Source organism: Sinocyclocheilus grahami, unplaced genomic scaffold (genome assembly GCF_001515645.1).
Source record: "Sinocyclocheilus grahami isolate Dianchi unplaced genomic scaffold, SAMN03320097.WGS_v1.1 scaffold169.1, whole genome shotgun sequence".
Taxonomy (NCBI): Eukaryota; Metazoa; Chordata; class Actinopteri; order Cypriniformes; family Cyprinidae; genus Sinocyclocheilus; species Sinocyclocheilus grahami.
The window spans coordinates 892,837-907,826 of NW_015505348.1; the positions used below are offsets into that span (position 1 = coordinate 892,837).

At 37.7% G+C, this 14,990-nt stretch overlaps 2 protein-coding genes across 8 annotated transcripts in view; both read right to left on the reverse strand.

Moving 5' to 3' along the window:
- LOC107593327 (AP-3 complex subunit delta-1-like) overlaps positions 1–4,333 on the reverse strand; it is a 56,750-nt gene extending 52,417 nt beyond the window's left edge. For 4 of the 7 annotated variants that reach the window (XM_016283004.1, XM_016283008.1, XM_016283005.1 and 1 more), the window contains exon 1: positions 4,020–4,333. In XM_016283004.1, the coding sequence (XP_016138490.1) occupies positions 4,020–4,115 (96 nt within the window). In that variant the 5' untranslated portion in view covers positions 4,116–4,333. The remainder of the gene's footprint in view (positions 1–4,019) is intronic. The other 3 variants (XM_016283009.1, XM_016283007.1, XM_016283006.1) reach the window with 2 other exon arrangements.
- Positions 4,334–5,015: 682 nt separating this feature from the next.
- On the reverse strand, positions 5,016–11,723 carry LOC107593330 (hepatoma-derived growth factor-related protein 2-like). The gene is made up of 13 exons (XM_016283011.1): positions 11,697–11,723; positions 11,408–11,530; positions 11,221–11,289; positions 10,944–11,136; positions 10,669–10,753; positions 9,490–9,784; positions 9,272–9,402; positions 8,524–8,594; positions 8,354–8,424; positions 7,913–8,014; positions 6,207–6,360; positions 5,984–6,107; positions 5,016–5,898 (listed from the first exon to the last, which is right to left on the reverse strand). Exons 1-13 carry the CDS (start codon positions 11,718–11,720, stop codon positions 5,769–5,771), a joined length of 1,572 nt encoding a protein of 523 aa, XP_016138497.1. The 5' UTR covers positions 11,721–11,723; the 3' UTR covers positions 5,016–5,768.
- Positions 11,724–14,990: the final 3,267 nt, after the last annotated feature.

A 14,990-nucleotide genomic window follows, 5' to 3' on the forward strand; every position in this document is an offset into this window, starting at 1 on the left:
GACAGTTCGGACATTGCGGTGAATCAGAGGTAAAAAAAACGATATAAATACTGTTCAGTTTATTGCACAGACCGATCGTTTTGTGTCTTTACACATCAATGTATCGTCACGAGCCACAAGGTTTAATTTGGTTTTGTGTATGTTTTTTTGACTCTCAAAGCTGTGATTCCTATTCACTTCCATTATATGACTGACAGACTGCAACTGTTTGAGTTAAAAATCTTCGTTTGTGTTCTACTGAAGAAACAAAGCCACCTACATCTTGAATACCCTGGGGGTAAGCAGATAAACATCAAATTTAAATTTTTGGGTGAACTATCCCTTTAAGATTAATTTCAACCCAGTAAAAATGAAACTCCAGAGGTAAAACAGTTGTCTGGAAGGTTTCCCTGTCAAAATCGTCATAAATGATGCATTATGGGTAATTTAATCCCTGTAAGAATGAAACATGTGGCAATAGAATGTTCAATCCTCATTCAGCTCCAAAGAATCGTGCATTATGGGTAATTTCAGCCCACTGCCGTGACTGAAATATTTGTTAGTTAGCCAAGATTTGGATGTGACCAGCTCAGCAAACCGTCACTTAAGTATGAAGACGAACTCAATGTCCTTCCCAAGCAAACAAGAGAGCACAGTCTGGAGAAAAAAAACTTCATTCCTTCCTTCTTTTCAAACACAAACCAGCAAACAATTGACAACTGTAAAATTAGGCACCTACAACAAACTCCAAAATTGTGTATTTCAAATGCAACTACAACGTCCAAAAATAGTGTTTAGGTAGGCAGCTCGCTAGTTTTGAGCCCCAGCCAGTCCTTTGGATAAGTACACCCACCTCTTGTGGAAAACAAATATAGAGGTCTCACACGAAACCACCGGCAGAGAGCAAACAGAGCAGCGAACACACATGCACAGTCTGACAGTTCATTCAGATGCCTATGAATATTTCACAGCACTGTCCGCTGTTGGCCAGGTAACAGACACGATATCTAGTACGCCGGTACAGGTTACACTGACCAAGCCTTGCTGATACCTGACTCCAGATGCTTGCAGATTAAACAGGCCAGGATACCAGAACGGGAACGTTAAAGCAGAGAATAAAGCGTGCTTTAAGAATGTTTGAGTCTGAATGCACAAAAGGTACGACTTAAACTCGGCTTGATATTGAACTATAATGAAAGCAGGCGACCAAACAGAGCAAAACCAGTCAGACCTGAATCAAGATTGTAGTATGAAGTCTACACTGTAATGAGAAGCCAAGTATATATGCAAAATGAAACAACTGAATTAAACTTTGAGCAACTTTTGGAGTGTTTACAAAGTAGCGCTGCAACTAGTACTCGATAAAAACGAAGAAGCGATTATAAAAGTAGTGCAGAGAACGTTATTATTGATATGTATATTTGAGTATTATTTATAAACTATTTGAGTTTTAAGAAATATTTTATATATATTTTCAGTTTTTATTTTAGCTTTTATTGTAATTGTTTGTTTTTCAAAAATAAAACAATTTAGTTCTAATTTTCAGTTAGTAATTTTAGTACTTCATCTTACACTAGTTGCAAAGGCAACATTTCTATTTTTTCCCCCAACTAATAATTATATTTTATTTCAGGTTTATTGGAATTAACCCAAATGTTTTAATAATTCATATTTTAGTTAATAATGCCAAAACCGGCACAGTTATTTACATTTTGGCCAACACCGATAATTTGATAATTATTTTAATATTATGTCTAACAATGTATAAATGGCAAATAGTAAAATTCTATACTAATTCATCAGAAAAAAAATCTAATTAAAATTTAAAATAATAAATACATAAGACTAAATAAATAAATAATTTTAAATGTTCCAAGTGAATTTGGCCATCACAACTTTTTTTAATTATTAATTTTAGGATTTGTTAAAGATTACATTTAACAGTGTTATTAAATTATTTAGTAATTAGTCATTAAATTATTAGTATTTTTAAAGATTAACTTAAAGTAACCTAAATGTAAAAATAGTGGAAATGAGCATGAATAGTTTAATAGCCAATATAAAGAGTTATTTTTTTTTGTAGATGTGATCATGGTGCTGTTTTGTTGCCACAGACTCAAGGCCACATCGGACAATGCAGGTCATCCAGGAAGGTCCACCCTGCGTCAAACTGACACATTCACTGGCTATGGCACATCAGAAACACTTGACATCAGCGTTCAGGAGGTTTATAGCATTTCATAACACGTAAATCTAGAAGGGCAAACCGGTGACTAAAATCAATATGAATCTCCTAAAAAGGGAACAGTATTCTGATGCCATAAAAGTGGAGAAACCCTGTTTGTGATTATAAATGCTCACTGTTACAGCATCTTGTTCCCTTTTTCAAAGGGAGGGGGCGAGGATGGAGCATATTGGAAGAGAAAATTCAGCCTTGTCATTATAGGTAACCAGGCAGCCTGAGGCCTACAAATGTTCCCACATTTCATTCATCATTTCAACCGCACATCACAAAACGAAATCACAAGAAACCAGCGATTCTCATCCCTGACGCTATGTTCAAACTGCAGTTGTGATTTCCCCATAACTTCTTTTCTGGGTATCACAGAGATGTCTAGTAGTAGTAGTAGTAGTAGAAGATATTTATTTAATGCCATGTCAGCATCTAAGGCTATTTTCATGGCAAAAATTTTTTTTTTTAAATGCATGTATAACAAATACAATAAAAACCAGCAAACAAACAAGTTATATTACACAAGATTTTTAACATTAACATACAAATTCTAAAACTTGTCCTGCCCAAATGATACTAAATAACTCTTTAAGTGAGTTTCACAGAGACGTCTGAATTCGGCGCTGAATTCAAACCTGTTCGAACACCTGAACCATATGTTTTTGGGCATCATGTGTGCGTTCACATATTTGAGTTAAACGTTTCTGGGAATCATATATGCATTTGAACACTTGAATCAAACATTTCTGGGCATCATAAGCACACCAAAACGTTCAAATCGTCCACGTATGCAAGTGCATTTTGTGCATCGTAGGTGGATTTGATCGTTTGAACTGAACATTTATTGGCATCACAGACACGTTGGAACAGTTCAATCTTTTGGCATCATGAGTGCATTCGAATTGAAACATTTTTGAGAATTTTGAACGCCTCTTCATACATTTTAAACAAAGTTTTTTTGGATTTAGATAAATGTTCGAACATTTTGGGCATCAAACTTATCTGAAGACCCGAACTGAGCATCATAAGCACATCAGAATGTTCAAGTTTAAATGTTCGCCCTGAGCATTTTGTGTATAATATAAATGTTCGACCATTTTAACATCGCAGGTGCACTGGAACGTTTGAAATAGAAACGTATGGGCATTACCGGTGAGTTCGAACAGTCGAATGGAACATCGGTCAACGTCACAGTATTCGAACATTCGAATCGAACATTTTTGAGCATAGCTTGCGTCATCATGCACGTTCGAATCTTCGAGTCGAACATCATACAAGCGTTCGGACATGCCCAGAAAATGCTGTCTAGATAGGCAGCTCACTAGGTGTTAAGACACGGCCAATCTCATGACACACATAAGTGAGACCAGCTATTTTGAATTGACATCTGTTCTTTAGCACACCCAGTCTGTATTACAACATTAATAATTACACGGTTTGTATCAAAAACAGGATGGGATCAAATCTGTATTCGCTTTGCAGAATGTTGTATTTATATAAGTGTCTTAACCGTTAGTGATGCTAACTGGCCTCATCCATGATAAACAAAACGATAACAGCTGTCACCTGCCACACAAACGCTAAGAAAGCACTGAAATAATATTTTATTGTGTTAAAAACAATTGCTTGTTATCTAGGCAGGTTATAGCCGGTTAGCTCACCTGAAATCAGGTGATTTGAGATCACTGACACGAGATCAGCTTGATTCATTTATACCAGCTGCGTTTAATGCAAATGTACAAAAACATCTGATTCTGAGGCAGAGGCAAGTAGCGTTAAATGGAACTAAACGGATAAAGTGCCTCACCTCATCTTCCTTATGGTTCCTAATGCCACGTACTAAATCCTGCAGGTTTTTATCGAACATCCGATCGATGCTTCCCTTCACGATCTTCAGAGCCATGTTGATTTCCCTCCTGTCCTACCGGACCGAACCGCGAACACGGGCTTTATGTGAGCACTGACCGGCCCGCTGGAGCGCTAGTCTCTCATTCAGTCCCGAACAGCGGCCTGTGCAGGAGGGCTTTCGCTCTTTCTGTAAGCGCTGATCTGCAGCGGACCAGGGTAGGAAATGGCTGACAAAATGGCGGACCGATCACCTGACTGGCAAACCCATCCTCACAGCGACGCGACGCGACGCACTGGACGCTTTTCGGTGTTTAGGATTTTGACATTTGCGTCCTATACATTTTGTGGTGAACGTGCTTATTGGATTCACAGATTACAGTTTCAGATTGCATTAGTAAATAATTCTAATAAACTAAACCTTACTCTCTGGAGATATTATGTTGAATCAGGCAGTGTTTTCTAACTAAATACTATCTGAAGAAAAAACGCAAATAACTTAGTATTTGCTCATGTATTTATTGCGCAGATTTTCTCTTTCCGCTATTTTATATTATCTTTTACTCTTTAAATAAAATAAATGGGTTAATTTAAATAAAGCCGTCTACATCGCTAGACCAATCAAAGTCATCGTTTACGCGAACGACCGACGCGTCGCTAATTTCTGCCTTTATTGTACGTCAATAATTTAATTATAGCAATAACTAAAATTGTGCAGATTAAATTGTCAATACTGAGCTGATGATTTACATAACTCACGTTATTTACATGACAATTAACCATAAAAATATTAATTACATATTATTATTCTACACTTTTTAGAATAGAAGACATCATAATGGGTGTTTTAAAACAGAATATAGCTTACTATTCTACTCTAGTATGTACTAGGCAGTATGTTAGTATCATATTCTGAACAATATAAAACATGGTCCTTCTGTGAAAACATTCAAAATTGTGGCCATCATGCGGAATTTTTATTTATTCCTTCACGGATACTAAAAAAAATCTCCGACCAAGTTACATAGCACTAGAAACATGTTTATAATAAGAATGATACGCATAGTTTATGACATCCAAGAAAAGAATAGCATTATTGGGTCAACCTATGCAGATGTAAGTTGTTATTATTAGAATACCAAACAACGGACAACAAGCGGTCTACAGAGTTTAGTGAAAGTCCATAGACACTGAAGGTTATGGAAATCCATACCAGACAGATCAGATGTAGATTTGTGCAGTAATAATGACAACGAAACCTCATGATCTCTTCCTGTATGGCGTAGTGGGTCAATCAACACAAAACCAGACTGCTTTCTTTTACTTTTTTTTTAGCATTTTCCTTATTTTTTTCATATAAAAAAAAAAACTAAAGGAAAAAAGGTTTTACTCATAAAAAGCGGCTACATAATACAAGCACAGTCCTCAAATATATTTGAAGGGCTTCGGTGTTTTTCCTACTAGACGTCAGCGTGGTTCTGAAATAAAACGTTCGTCCTCGATTGACCAAACGTGGGTAGTGCAGAATCATCCACATCGAACATTTAGATTAAGGCGCTTGTTTTGCCTCATGACGTCCCGATTCAAAAGTGCTAATAATGTTCATATCACGTTTTATGTACAACACGAAAAACTCATGTAGGTCACAAAGGTGGGCAGACAAGAAGTAACACAAATGAACGAAGGAGGCCAAAGTGTGTTTGTGAAACGTTCAGCTCTCGGAAGACATCTGCTCGTCCTGCGCTCTGCTGTCCTCTTTTACGTCCGTGTCTTCTGCCGGATCGGCGTCTGTGGAGTCAGCTGTGAGTGTTTGCTGCTCTGTTGGCTCATCTGGATTGGGACTGAAAGACAAATATAAAATTAATCGGCAAGCTGTGTGATTATTTTGCTTAAGGACCAGGAAAGCGAAAGGTGGCCGCTCTTTACCTGATGCCGTTCGGGGATTTGTTCTCATCCGGTTTCTCTTGGTCTGTGGGTTTGGGGTTGCTTTCCGATTCAGAAACATCTTTTTTCTCATTTTCTGACTCTCCATTCACTGGTTTGGAGTCGTCTGGAAGGAAGGCACAAAGAACAAGCATGCTTTAAAACTCATTTGATTACTGCATTTGAAAACTTTGACAGTTTATTTGACAGTAATTTGACCGTTTACCTGCGTTTTGTGTGTCTTGCTCGTTGGTTTCTTGGTTCTTTTCATCTGGTTTTGGTTTACTGGTCTCAATCTTGCCAATGAACTGCAGCTTTAGTTTATTGTAGACTGCAGTGGCCTTCTCCATAACAGCACTGCTTGCTTTGTATCGGCGAATCTAAAAGACAAGACAGTCAGAAGTGCACAAGTTGTATTTTATTTATATATATTTAAATTTAATATATTATTTATTTTTATTATTTAATTATTAAATTGTTTATAATATATTATAGATTTTATTTTACCCTTTAATAATGGTTTTATAATTTAATAATTGCAGGGATTTAAAGTTCCGTCGCTACCACGGATTTCCGTCAGTTCATAAAGACAGTCACTTGCTTCATTCCTGAATGAATCAGCCGTTCGTACGAATCAATTGAATGAATGATTCAGTGATAAAATCAGGGACGTGCCGCCACCTGCTGGCAGTTTTAGTTTAATTTTTAGCGTATCATTTCAGTTATTTAAATCATATTTCTGTATTCAAAATTGTATATTTAAAACATTAATCTCCACATTAATTTATTAATTTAATTGCACTCATGCTACCTCTGAGCCTCATTAAACGTCTGAAAATATACCTACAAACCACTTTTGTTTTCCTCTGTGCCACCTCTGTAGTACAAATTAATTTAGTAATACTAATTTCATATGATTGGTAACTTATTTGTCTTATTCTACGTATTATTATATTGCAAGTGTTAAAGCAAAAAAAAATCATAAATTCATGTGGAGATTAATGTTTTAAATATACAATTTTGAATACAGAAATATGATTCAAATAACTGAAATGATACGCTAAAAGTTAAACTAAATCCGCCAGCAGGTGGCGGCAAGTCACTGATTTGATCACCGAATCATTCATTCAATTGATTCGTTCGAATGTCTGAATCATTCTGGAATGAAGCAAGTGACTGTCTTGATGAACTGACGGAAATCCCTGTAATTATTATTATTTAAATAAAAATTAAATTATGCCAAAAAGTGCGTTTCTTGTTGCGTCATTTTGGAGAGTATCACATACGTAAACAACATATGCGGATACGTTGTTTACGCTTTGATCTGAACGTAAACATATCCACATACATACACCGTTTACGTATGTGATACTCTCCAAAATGGCACTATAGGGTGACGCGGAAAAGACGAACTGTTGAATAAAGTTTTTTTTTTTTCCCCTTGCACACAGAGTATTCTCGTAGCTTCGTAAAATTACGGTTGAACCACTGATGTCACATGGACTATTTTAACGATGTCCTTGCTACGTTTCTGAGCCTTAATCGTGTTAGGATCCTTGCTGTCTATGGGAGGGTCAGAGCTCTCAGATTTCATCAAATATCTTATGTTCTGTTCCGAAGTTGAACGGAGGTCTTACGGGTTTGGAATGAACTGAGGGTGAGTAATTACCGTATTGGCCCGAATATAAGACAACCCTGATTATAAGACGACCCCCCTTTGGCACACTCGTTTAATGCGTATTGGGCGCCACCTATTGTTGTGGGTTTATTATTGACATGTCAAAGTCTAGACCCTGAATATAAGACAACCGCGTTTTTTCAGATGTTTTTCCAAGAAAAAAACATTGTCTTATATTCGGGTCAATACGGTAATGACAGAATTTTTGGGTAAACTATCCTTTTAAATGGATTATAAATGGCAAATATTTGTACCTTTTTGAGTGTGGCAATAACATCTGTATTCTTCTGCAAGATTTGAGTGGTTACTTGTACTGAGCTGAGCTCGTCCAGGGCCTGCAGACACTTCTCAATGTCCTACAGATTGAAAGGAAGCAGAAGACGCAGAATGATACCAGGAGATTCACACATCACGTCATTTTCACACGTACAGCCTCTGCTATAAATATAGACTAAATTCAACAGCATTTTGAAAGTTTAGAGGTCATGTGTGGTTCATTCAATACCACTGAACCATATGAACTAAAACCAGTTTGAATCAACTGATTCAATGAATCGACATCCTATGAGAATATGACCAAACTCATTGCTTGTTTGAATACTAGACTTTGCTGTAAAATTGGTAGAACAATGTTTCCGGTCATTTTAATTTTGTGTTTTATGCGACATGGGTAGGCTAATGATGTCAATACTTACTGGGTTGTCAACTTTCAGTGCAAACTTGATGTCTGTGTGGAGCTTCTGTAGTTTCTCTTCAGGTGAGGGTTCTGAATTTATACAGGGCGACAGAAACAAGAGTTAAAGTCTGACTGCCCGTAAAATAACTCAAAAGGACTGAACAGCCATGAGAACATGTTTCATTTTACCTTTTTTCTTCTCGACTTTCTTCTCAGGTGGACGTGTTGGCTTCCGTTTAGGCTTCTCTGGCTTAGGCCTTCTGGGAAACAGTGGTGTTATTGTCAGGGTTATTATAGCTAACTAAAACGAAAAAAATTATGACAAAAAACAAACCAAAAAAAAAAAACACCAACAACACATTTTTGTTACTTGAAATAAAAGAAACATTAAATGGAAAAATATATATAAATACATAAAAACAATTATTTCTCATTTTCGTTTAGTTTAACTTAATATACTGAACTAACTAAAACTGAAATTGACAACATACTAATTTTAAAGAGAGAAAAAAAACAACTAAATAACTAAAACATTAACTAACATTAAAATGAAAACAAAAAAAATTTAAACCAATTAAAATATCAATAAAAATTATAATAGTATCTCAATTATACTGGTTTTTGTTCATTAAAACTACTAAACTAAATTCTTTAAACTAAAATCTTTTTTTATGAATTGAAATACAAATAAACTACAAAAAGAATTTCAAAAAATTAAAAACATTTTAAACTAAAAATGTTGCTTTGGCAACTTATTGAAATAAAAGTAAATTAAAGGTAAATAAAAACACAAAATAATAAAAGTGACAAAACACAATAAAATTACTAAAATTTAAAATAAAATTTAACTGAAAACTGCAAATATAAAAATAAAAGCTAATTCAGAATACTAATAAATACTATAATATATCATAAATTAACACTCCCAAATACATACCTCGTTTTGCGTTTCTCCTCTGATCTCTGAGGCTTCCTTTCTTTGATCTTCCTCTCTTTTTTCTCTTTCAGCTCCTTCTCTTTCTTTTGCCGCCTTTTCTGGCTGTCGTGACGTTTGGCGGATTTCTTCCCCTAAAGAGGAAATACAACAACCCAAACAGTCAACATTTTAGCAGCGACACTAGTAGAAAGAGTCTGGGTAAAGTTCTGGTGACTGGCCTCTGCAGCTGGTGGCGAGTCGGAGTCTGACGGTGCGGGGATGGGGGGAGGCGGAGGTTTCTTGGATTTTTTGAGAGGGTGATCATCCACTTCATTGTCCGAGCTGCTGCCACTGCTGCTTCCTCTCCTGGCCTTGTTCTCTTTCTCCTTTTTCCTTTTCTCATCCTCCTCTTTCTCTCGCTCCCGGAGCCGACGGAGCTCTTCAGCCTCTTCTTTCTTCCTTCGCTCCTCCAGTTCCTTCCGCCGCTCCTCGTCTCTCTTCTTCCACTCGCTGACGCGGTCCGTCTCGCTGTCACTTTGAATAGAAATTCAAACTCAAACGATCATCTACGTGTTCCTCAAAAATTCACAGAATATTTGTATGTTCTTTCACCTCATGATCATGTGAATTGTATTTTTGACGACAATAAAAGGATAGTTCACCCAAAAATGAAAATTCTGTCTTCAATTACTCACCCTCATGTCGTTCCAACCCTGTAAGACCTTCGTTCATCTTCAGAAGACTAATTAAGATATTTTTGATGAATTCTGAGAGCTGTCTGACCCTGCATAAACAGCAAGGATCCTAACACGATCAAGGCTCAGAAACGTAGCAAGGACATCGTTAAAATAGTCCATGTGACATCAGTGGTTCAACCGTAAGCTACGGAGCTACGAGAATACCTTTTCTTGCATATGTTGTTTACGTATGTGATACTCTCCAAAATGGCGCTATAGGGTGACGCGGAGAAGACGAATTGTTGAATGAAGTCGTTATTTATTTTTCTTTGCACACAGAGTATTCTTGTAGCTTCGTAAAATTACGGTTGACCCACTGATGTCACATGGACTATTTTACAGATGTCCCTGCTACGTTTCTGAGCCTTGATCGTGTTAGGATCCTTGCTGTCTCTGGGAGGGTCACTTTTTATGATGGATGGATGCACTTTTTTGGGCTTCAAAATCTCGGTCATCTCGGAAGAGCCAGGACATTTTTAATATAACTCTGATTGTATTCGTCTGAAAGAAGAAAGTCATATAGAACTAGGATGGCTTGAGGGTGAGTAAATCATGGGGTAATTTTCATTTTTGGGTGAACTATGAATTTAACTATAAATACATAACGCATTTATGACGGAAAGGAAATACTAATATCATCAGTGTAAACATGCTTAAAACGAACAGATAAACCAAACTCACCTGTCGCTGTCTGATGAAGAGGAAGGAGCCCTTTCTGGAGCTGGTTTGGTTTTCCTTCCTCGTGACTTTGGTGGAGGTTTCTCCGCTTGGAGAATGACGCAAAAAGAAAAGTGTCTTTTAGTATTCTGATGTACTTCTCTAGGATTCCTGATATCCGAGGACAACTGTCTCAGGTAAAGTTTCCATCCACTGTGCTGCCATTCAACGCAACTACTCAACCGTTAAAACTAATTATAATATGTGCTGGCTTCACGTTGCAAAGCGCATGTTCTCACCTTTCTTGCGCCCTTGTGGGCCTTTCCTTGCAGGAGGAGGAGGAGGAGGTTCTGAATCAGAGTCGGATTTGGATCCAGACTGCGATTCGGATCCAGAGACGGCCGGCCGGGGCTTCTCTTCTTCTGAATTGCTCCTGGCGGCCCCCTGATCTGACTGGGAGCCCGATTCTGAATCGGAGCCAGATGATGCCTTCTAAAATGATACAAAAAAAATGGTATAAGATCAAGCAAGTATGTAATTATAGATGGCCACATGAGGTCAATGAGGTTGTCTCACCTTTCTGCTGCCTCTGCCTGCTGGCTTTTTGCCACCGCGACCACCCGACTCCTTCTGTGGCGTGAAGTCCTAGAGAACACATTAGTAACTTGTTTATATGATTTCAATGTGCATTTTATTAACTACACAGCATTGTTTGGTAGAAATGAAGCTATGAGATGTTTGAGCAAATTTCGGGCGAGAATACCTGGTCGCTGTTTTTGCCGGAGTCAGAGTCCGAGCTGGGTGATGGTTCGGGTTCTGAGGGAGATCCACTCTCCTCTCCATCTCGATCACTGGATGATGCCCGTGTTCTCTTCACTGGTGGCCGCTGCTAAATTTTACATCAGACGTTTTTTTATCTATTGATTTTTTTTTTTTTATATATCTTGTCCATGCAATTTAATTTAACTCACATGAAGCTTTCAAGCTTCAAAACGGACACAAAAGCACCATAAAAGTAGTTTATGCGAGTATTAAAGCACTAGTTTACTCACCTCCATGTCACTCAAGATGTTCATGTCTTTCTTTCTTCAGTCGAGAAGAAAAAGGTTTTTGAGGAAAACATTCCAGGATTTTTCTCCATATAGCTAGTGGACTTCAACAGGGATCAAAGGGTTGAAGGTCCAAATTGCAGTTTCAGTGCAGCTTCAAAGGGCTCTACACGATCCCAGCCAAATAATAAGGGTCTTGTCTGGTGAAACGATCGGTCATTTAAAAAAAATATATATATACACACATACTGTATATACACATACAGTGTTTCCCCTGCCATTATATTAGGGGGCGGCCCGCCCCCAAAAGGCACCCCCCGCCCCCCTTGAAGCTCAAGTTAATTTTATTTTCTCCATAGCGCCAGATCATAACAGAAGTCATTTAAAGTTACCTTTCATATAGAACAGGTCTATACCTTGTTCTTTTATTAAACAAACCAAATAGCCTTGTTATTTATCTTAATTACACGACGGCATGTCAATTCTGTGACGCGTGACGCTTCCGGTGATATTAAAGGGGTCATATGATGTGATTAAAATTTTTCCTTTCTCTTTGGAGTGTTACAAGCTCTTGGTGCATAAAGAAGATCTGTAAAGTTGCAAAGACTAAAGTCTCAAATCCAAAGATATTCTTTATAAAAGTTAAGAGTCAACCACACCTACCTAAAACGCCTCGTTCTAACACGCCCCCACATATCTACGTCACGATGTGGGAAGATTTGCATAACGCCGCCTAAATGTTCACGCAAAGAAAGAAGGCGTAACTTTTATTCTTGCTGTAGTATTGTTGCTGCCGCCACCACCATGTCGTGAAGGCGCTGTGTGTTTCGTTGTGAAAGCGAAACTACTTTGTTTGGTCTTCCAAAAGAGGACGATATCCGCTTCGTCATGCCTAGAACTGATCCGTGCTGGTCGCTGAGGAAATACATCAACTTCGCGCTGTGGATCCCGGATCGGCTTTAACCGTGGACCAAGCGGAGTCCAGCCCGGGGTCGTCCTTCACTGGATGCAACAAATGCCTCGTTTGTAATGGGTTTTAATGTTTAGGTCTCATCGCTCCGGCCGGTACACGGCATCAGAGTATGGTAGGGGCGTAACATTTCCGTCACACGCTTGAGGTATTCGGCCAATCACAACGCACTGGATAGCTGGCCAATCACAGCACACCTCGCTTTTCAGACCGATGAGCTTTGTAAAAATCTACTCGTTTCAGAAAGGCGGGGCATAGAGGAGAAACAATAATGTACAGTATGTGGAAAATAATTAGTTTTTTTTTTTCTACTTTAAACCGCATAAACACATTTCATTACACCAAATAATGTTCTCTTTAGCAACATCATATGACTCCTTTAATGTCTGCCGTCTCAATAATGAGAACATAAATACATGAACAACATCTCCAGAACTGCTCTGAGAGTCACTTCATGAGCATCTGACCATTTAATTTGAGTAAAACTATCCTCATATCATATAAACACAGGAATGTAAAGGTATTCACGGCAACCTGTCAAAATAAAAGTTCGGTTTAACTTAGACATTGCAGCAGAAATATATTACTATTGTTCAGTAGAATGTACGTAATAGGCTACTACTACCACTGAAATTATTAAAACCTTATTTTTAAGTTATAATCATGCAATATTTCTTCAATGTTTTAATTGTAATATTAAATCCCCTGTATTTTCCAAAAATAAAATTTGTATAATTTTCATTAATTAAAAGATAGATTAAATTACTGTTTTATGCCTTAAAGAAATGTAAATACACAACACAGAATTTCTGAGGAAAAATTCATAAGGCTATTGTAAGAATAGTTATTCAAGAGTCCAGAAAAATTAAAATGGAAAAAAACAGACCCCCCCCCCCCCCCCCCCCCCCCCCCCCCCCCCCCCAAAGCCGTAAACCTAGGGGAAACACTGAGATATATAGATCTTGCACTAGCTCAATCTCACGCATGATGGAATCACATTGAAAAGGTCACACGTGACATAGGCGGAATACCGACCCAGTGTTTACAAAGTGAACGTGCATAGAAAGTCAAATGCCCTTTACAAAAAAAAAAGAGATAAAACAATGAAATCAGACGATTTTGAAGTTGGAGGAGAAAATTTAGTTTTTCGCCCTAACCTACCTTTTTGAACGTGACCTTTCCAACGTGATTGTAATGCATGAAGTCACAGACTCACATCGCAGAGCTAGTGCAAGACAAGCATTTGCGGTTAAAAAGTAAAGAAATTATCTTTTTTCAGAAAATTACTGATCGTTTCACCAGATAAGGTGGCTGGGATCTTGTAGAGCCCTTTGAAGCTGTATTGAAACTGAAGTTTGGACCTTCAACCCACTGATCCCCATTGAAGTCCACTAGCTATGTGGTGAAAAATCCTGGAATGTTTTCCTCAAAAACCTTAATTTCTTTTCGACTGAAGAAAGAAAGACATGAACATCTTTGATGACATGGGGGTGAGTAAATTATCAGGAAATATTAATTCTGGAGTGAACTAATCCTGTAAGGCCCGTTCACACCTACAACTAAATCCATATTAGTGTCCACACCAATGGACGATATGTTTTTTTATTATTATAAGCACCCTGCAGTTTTGTCGTCAGTCACTTTGAATGCTCAAGTTATTTAATGTGGATTCTGATTGGCTGTCAATGTTTTTAGCATTGATCAGCTGGAAAAATCGATCTCAAAGTGATTCCCATGTTGCCAGTACATCCTTCAAAATGGAAAAAAGAACAGAACGTTTTTTATTTTTATTAATGAAACAGAAATGACATAGATAGATTAGATAGTTAAATTATTAGATAGATAGATAGATAGATAGATAGATAGATAGATAGATAGATAGATAGATAGATAGATAGATAGATAGATAGATAGATAGACGATAGATAGACAGACAGACAGACAGACAGACAGGCAGACAGGCAGATAGATAGATAGATAGATAGATAGATAGATAGACAGATAGAGACAGATAGATAGACAGACAGACAGACAGACAGACAGATAGATAGATAGATAGATAGATAGAGACAGATAGATAGATAGACAGACAGACAGAGAAGGGGAGGAAAGCAAATCACACCTTATAATAACAATGATGACACAATTCTCGTAATAATGTTTTAAGGATCTGTCACTCCCCTCCGCTTGATGTCGCTAAAACCCAATATTTGCGTCACGAGCGCGTTATGAGCATGTTTCCGGTTGAGAGTCTATCCTTGGTCCACACTCCAGTATAGTAGGTGGCGGTAATGCACCTTAACGTTGGATGCCACCCGCCATTAAAC

Excerpts from the sequence above, each read along its gene's own strand:
- LOC107593330 (XM_016283011.1), bottom strand. The coding sequence starts at position 11,720 with ATGAACATCTTGAGTGACATGGAG. Across the intron at positions 11,531-11,696 it reads ACATCTTGAGTGACATGGAG|CGGCCACCAGTGAAGAGAAC; the intron begins GTGAGTAAACTA and ends AAAATTTAGCAG. Across the intron at positions 6,361-7,912 it reads TTATTGCCACACTCAAAAAG|ATTCGCCGATACAAAGCAAG; the intron begins GTACAAATATTT and ends CTTGTCTTTTAG.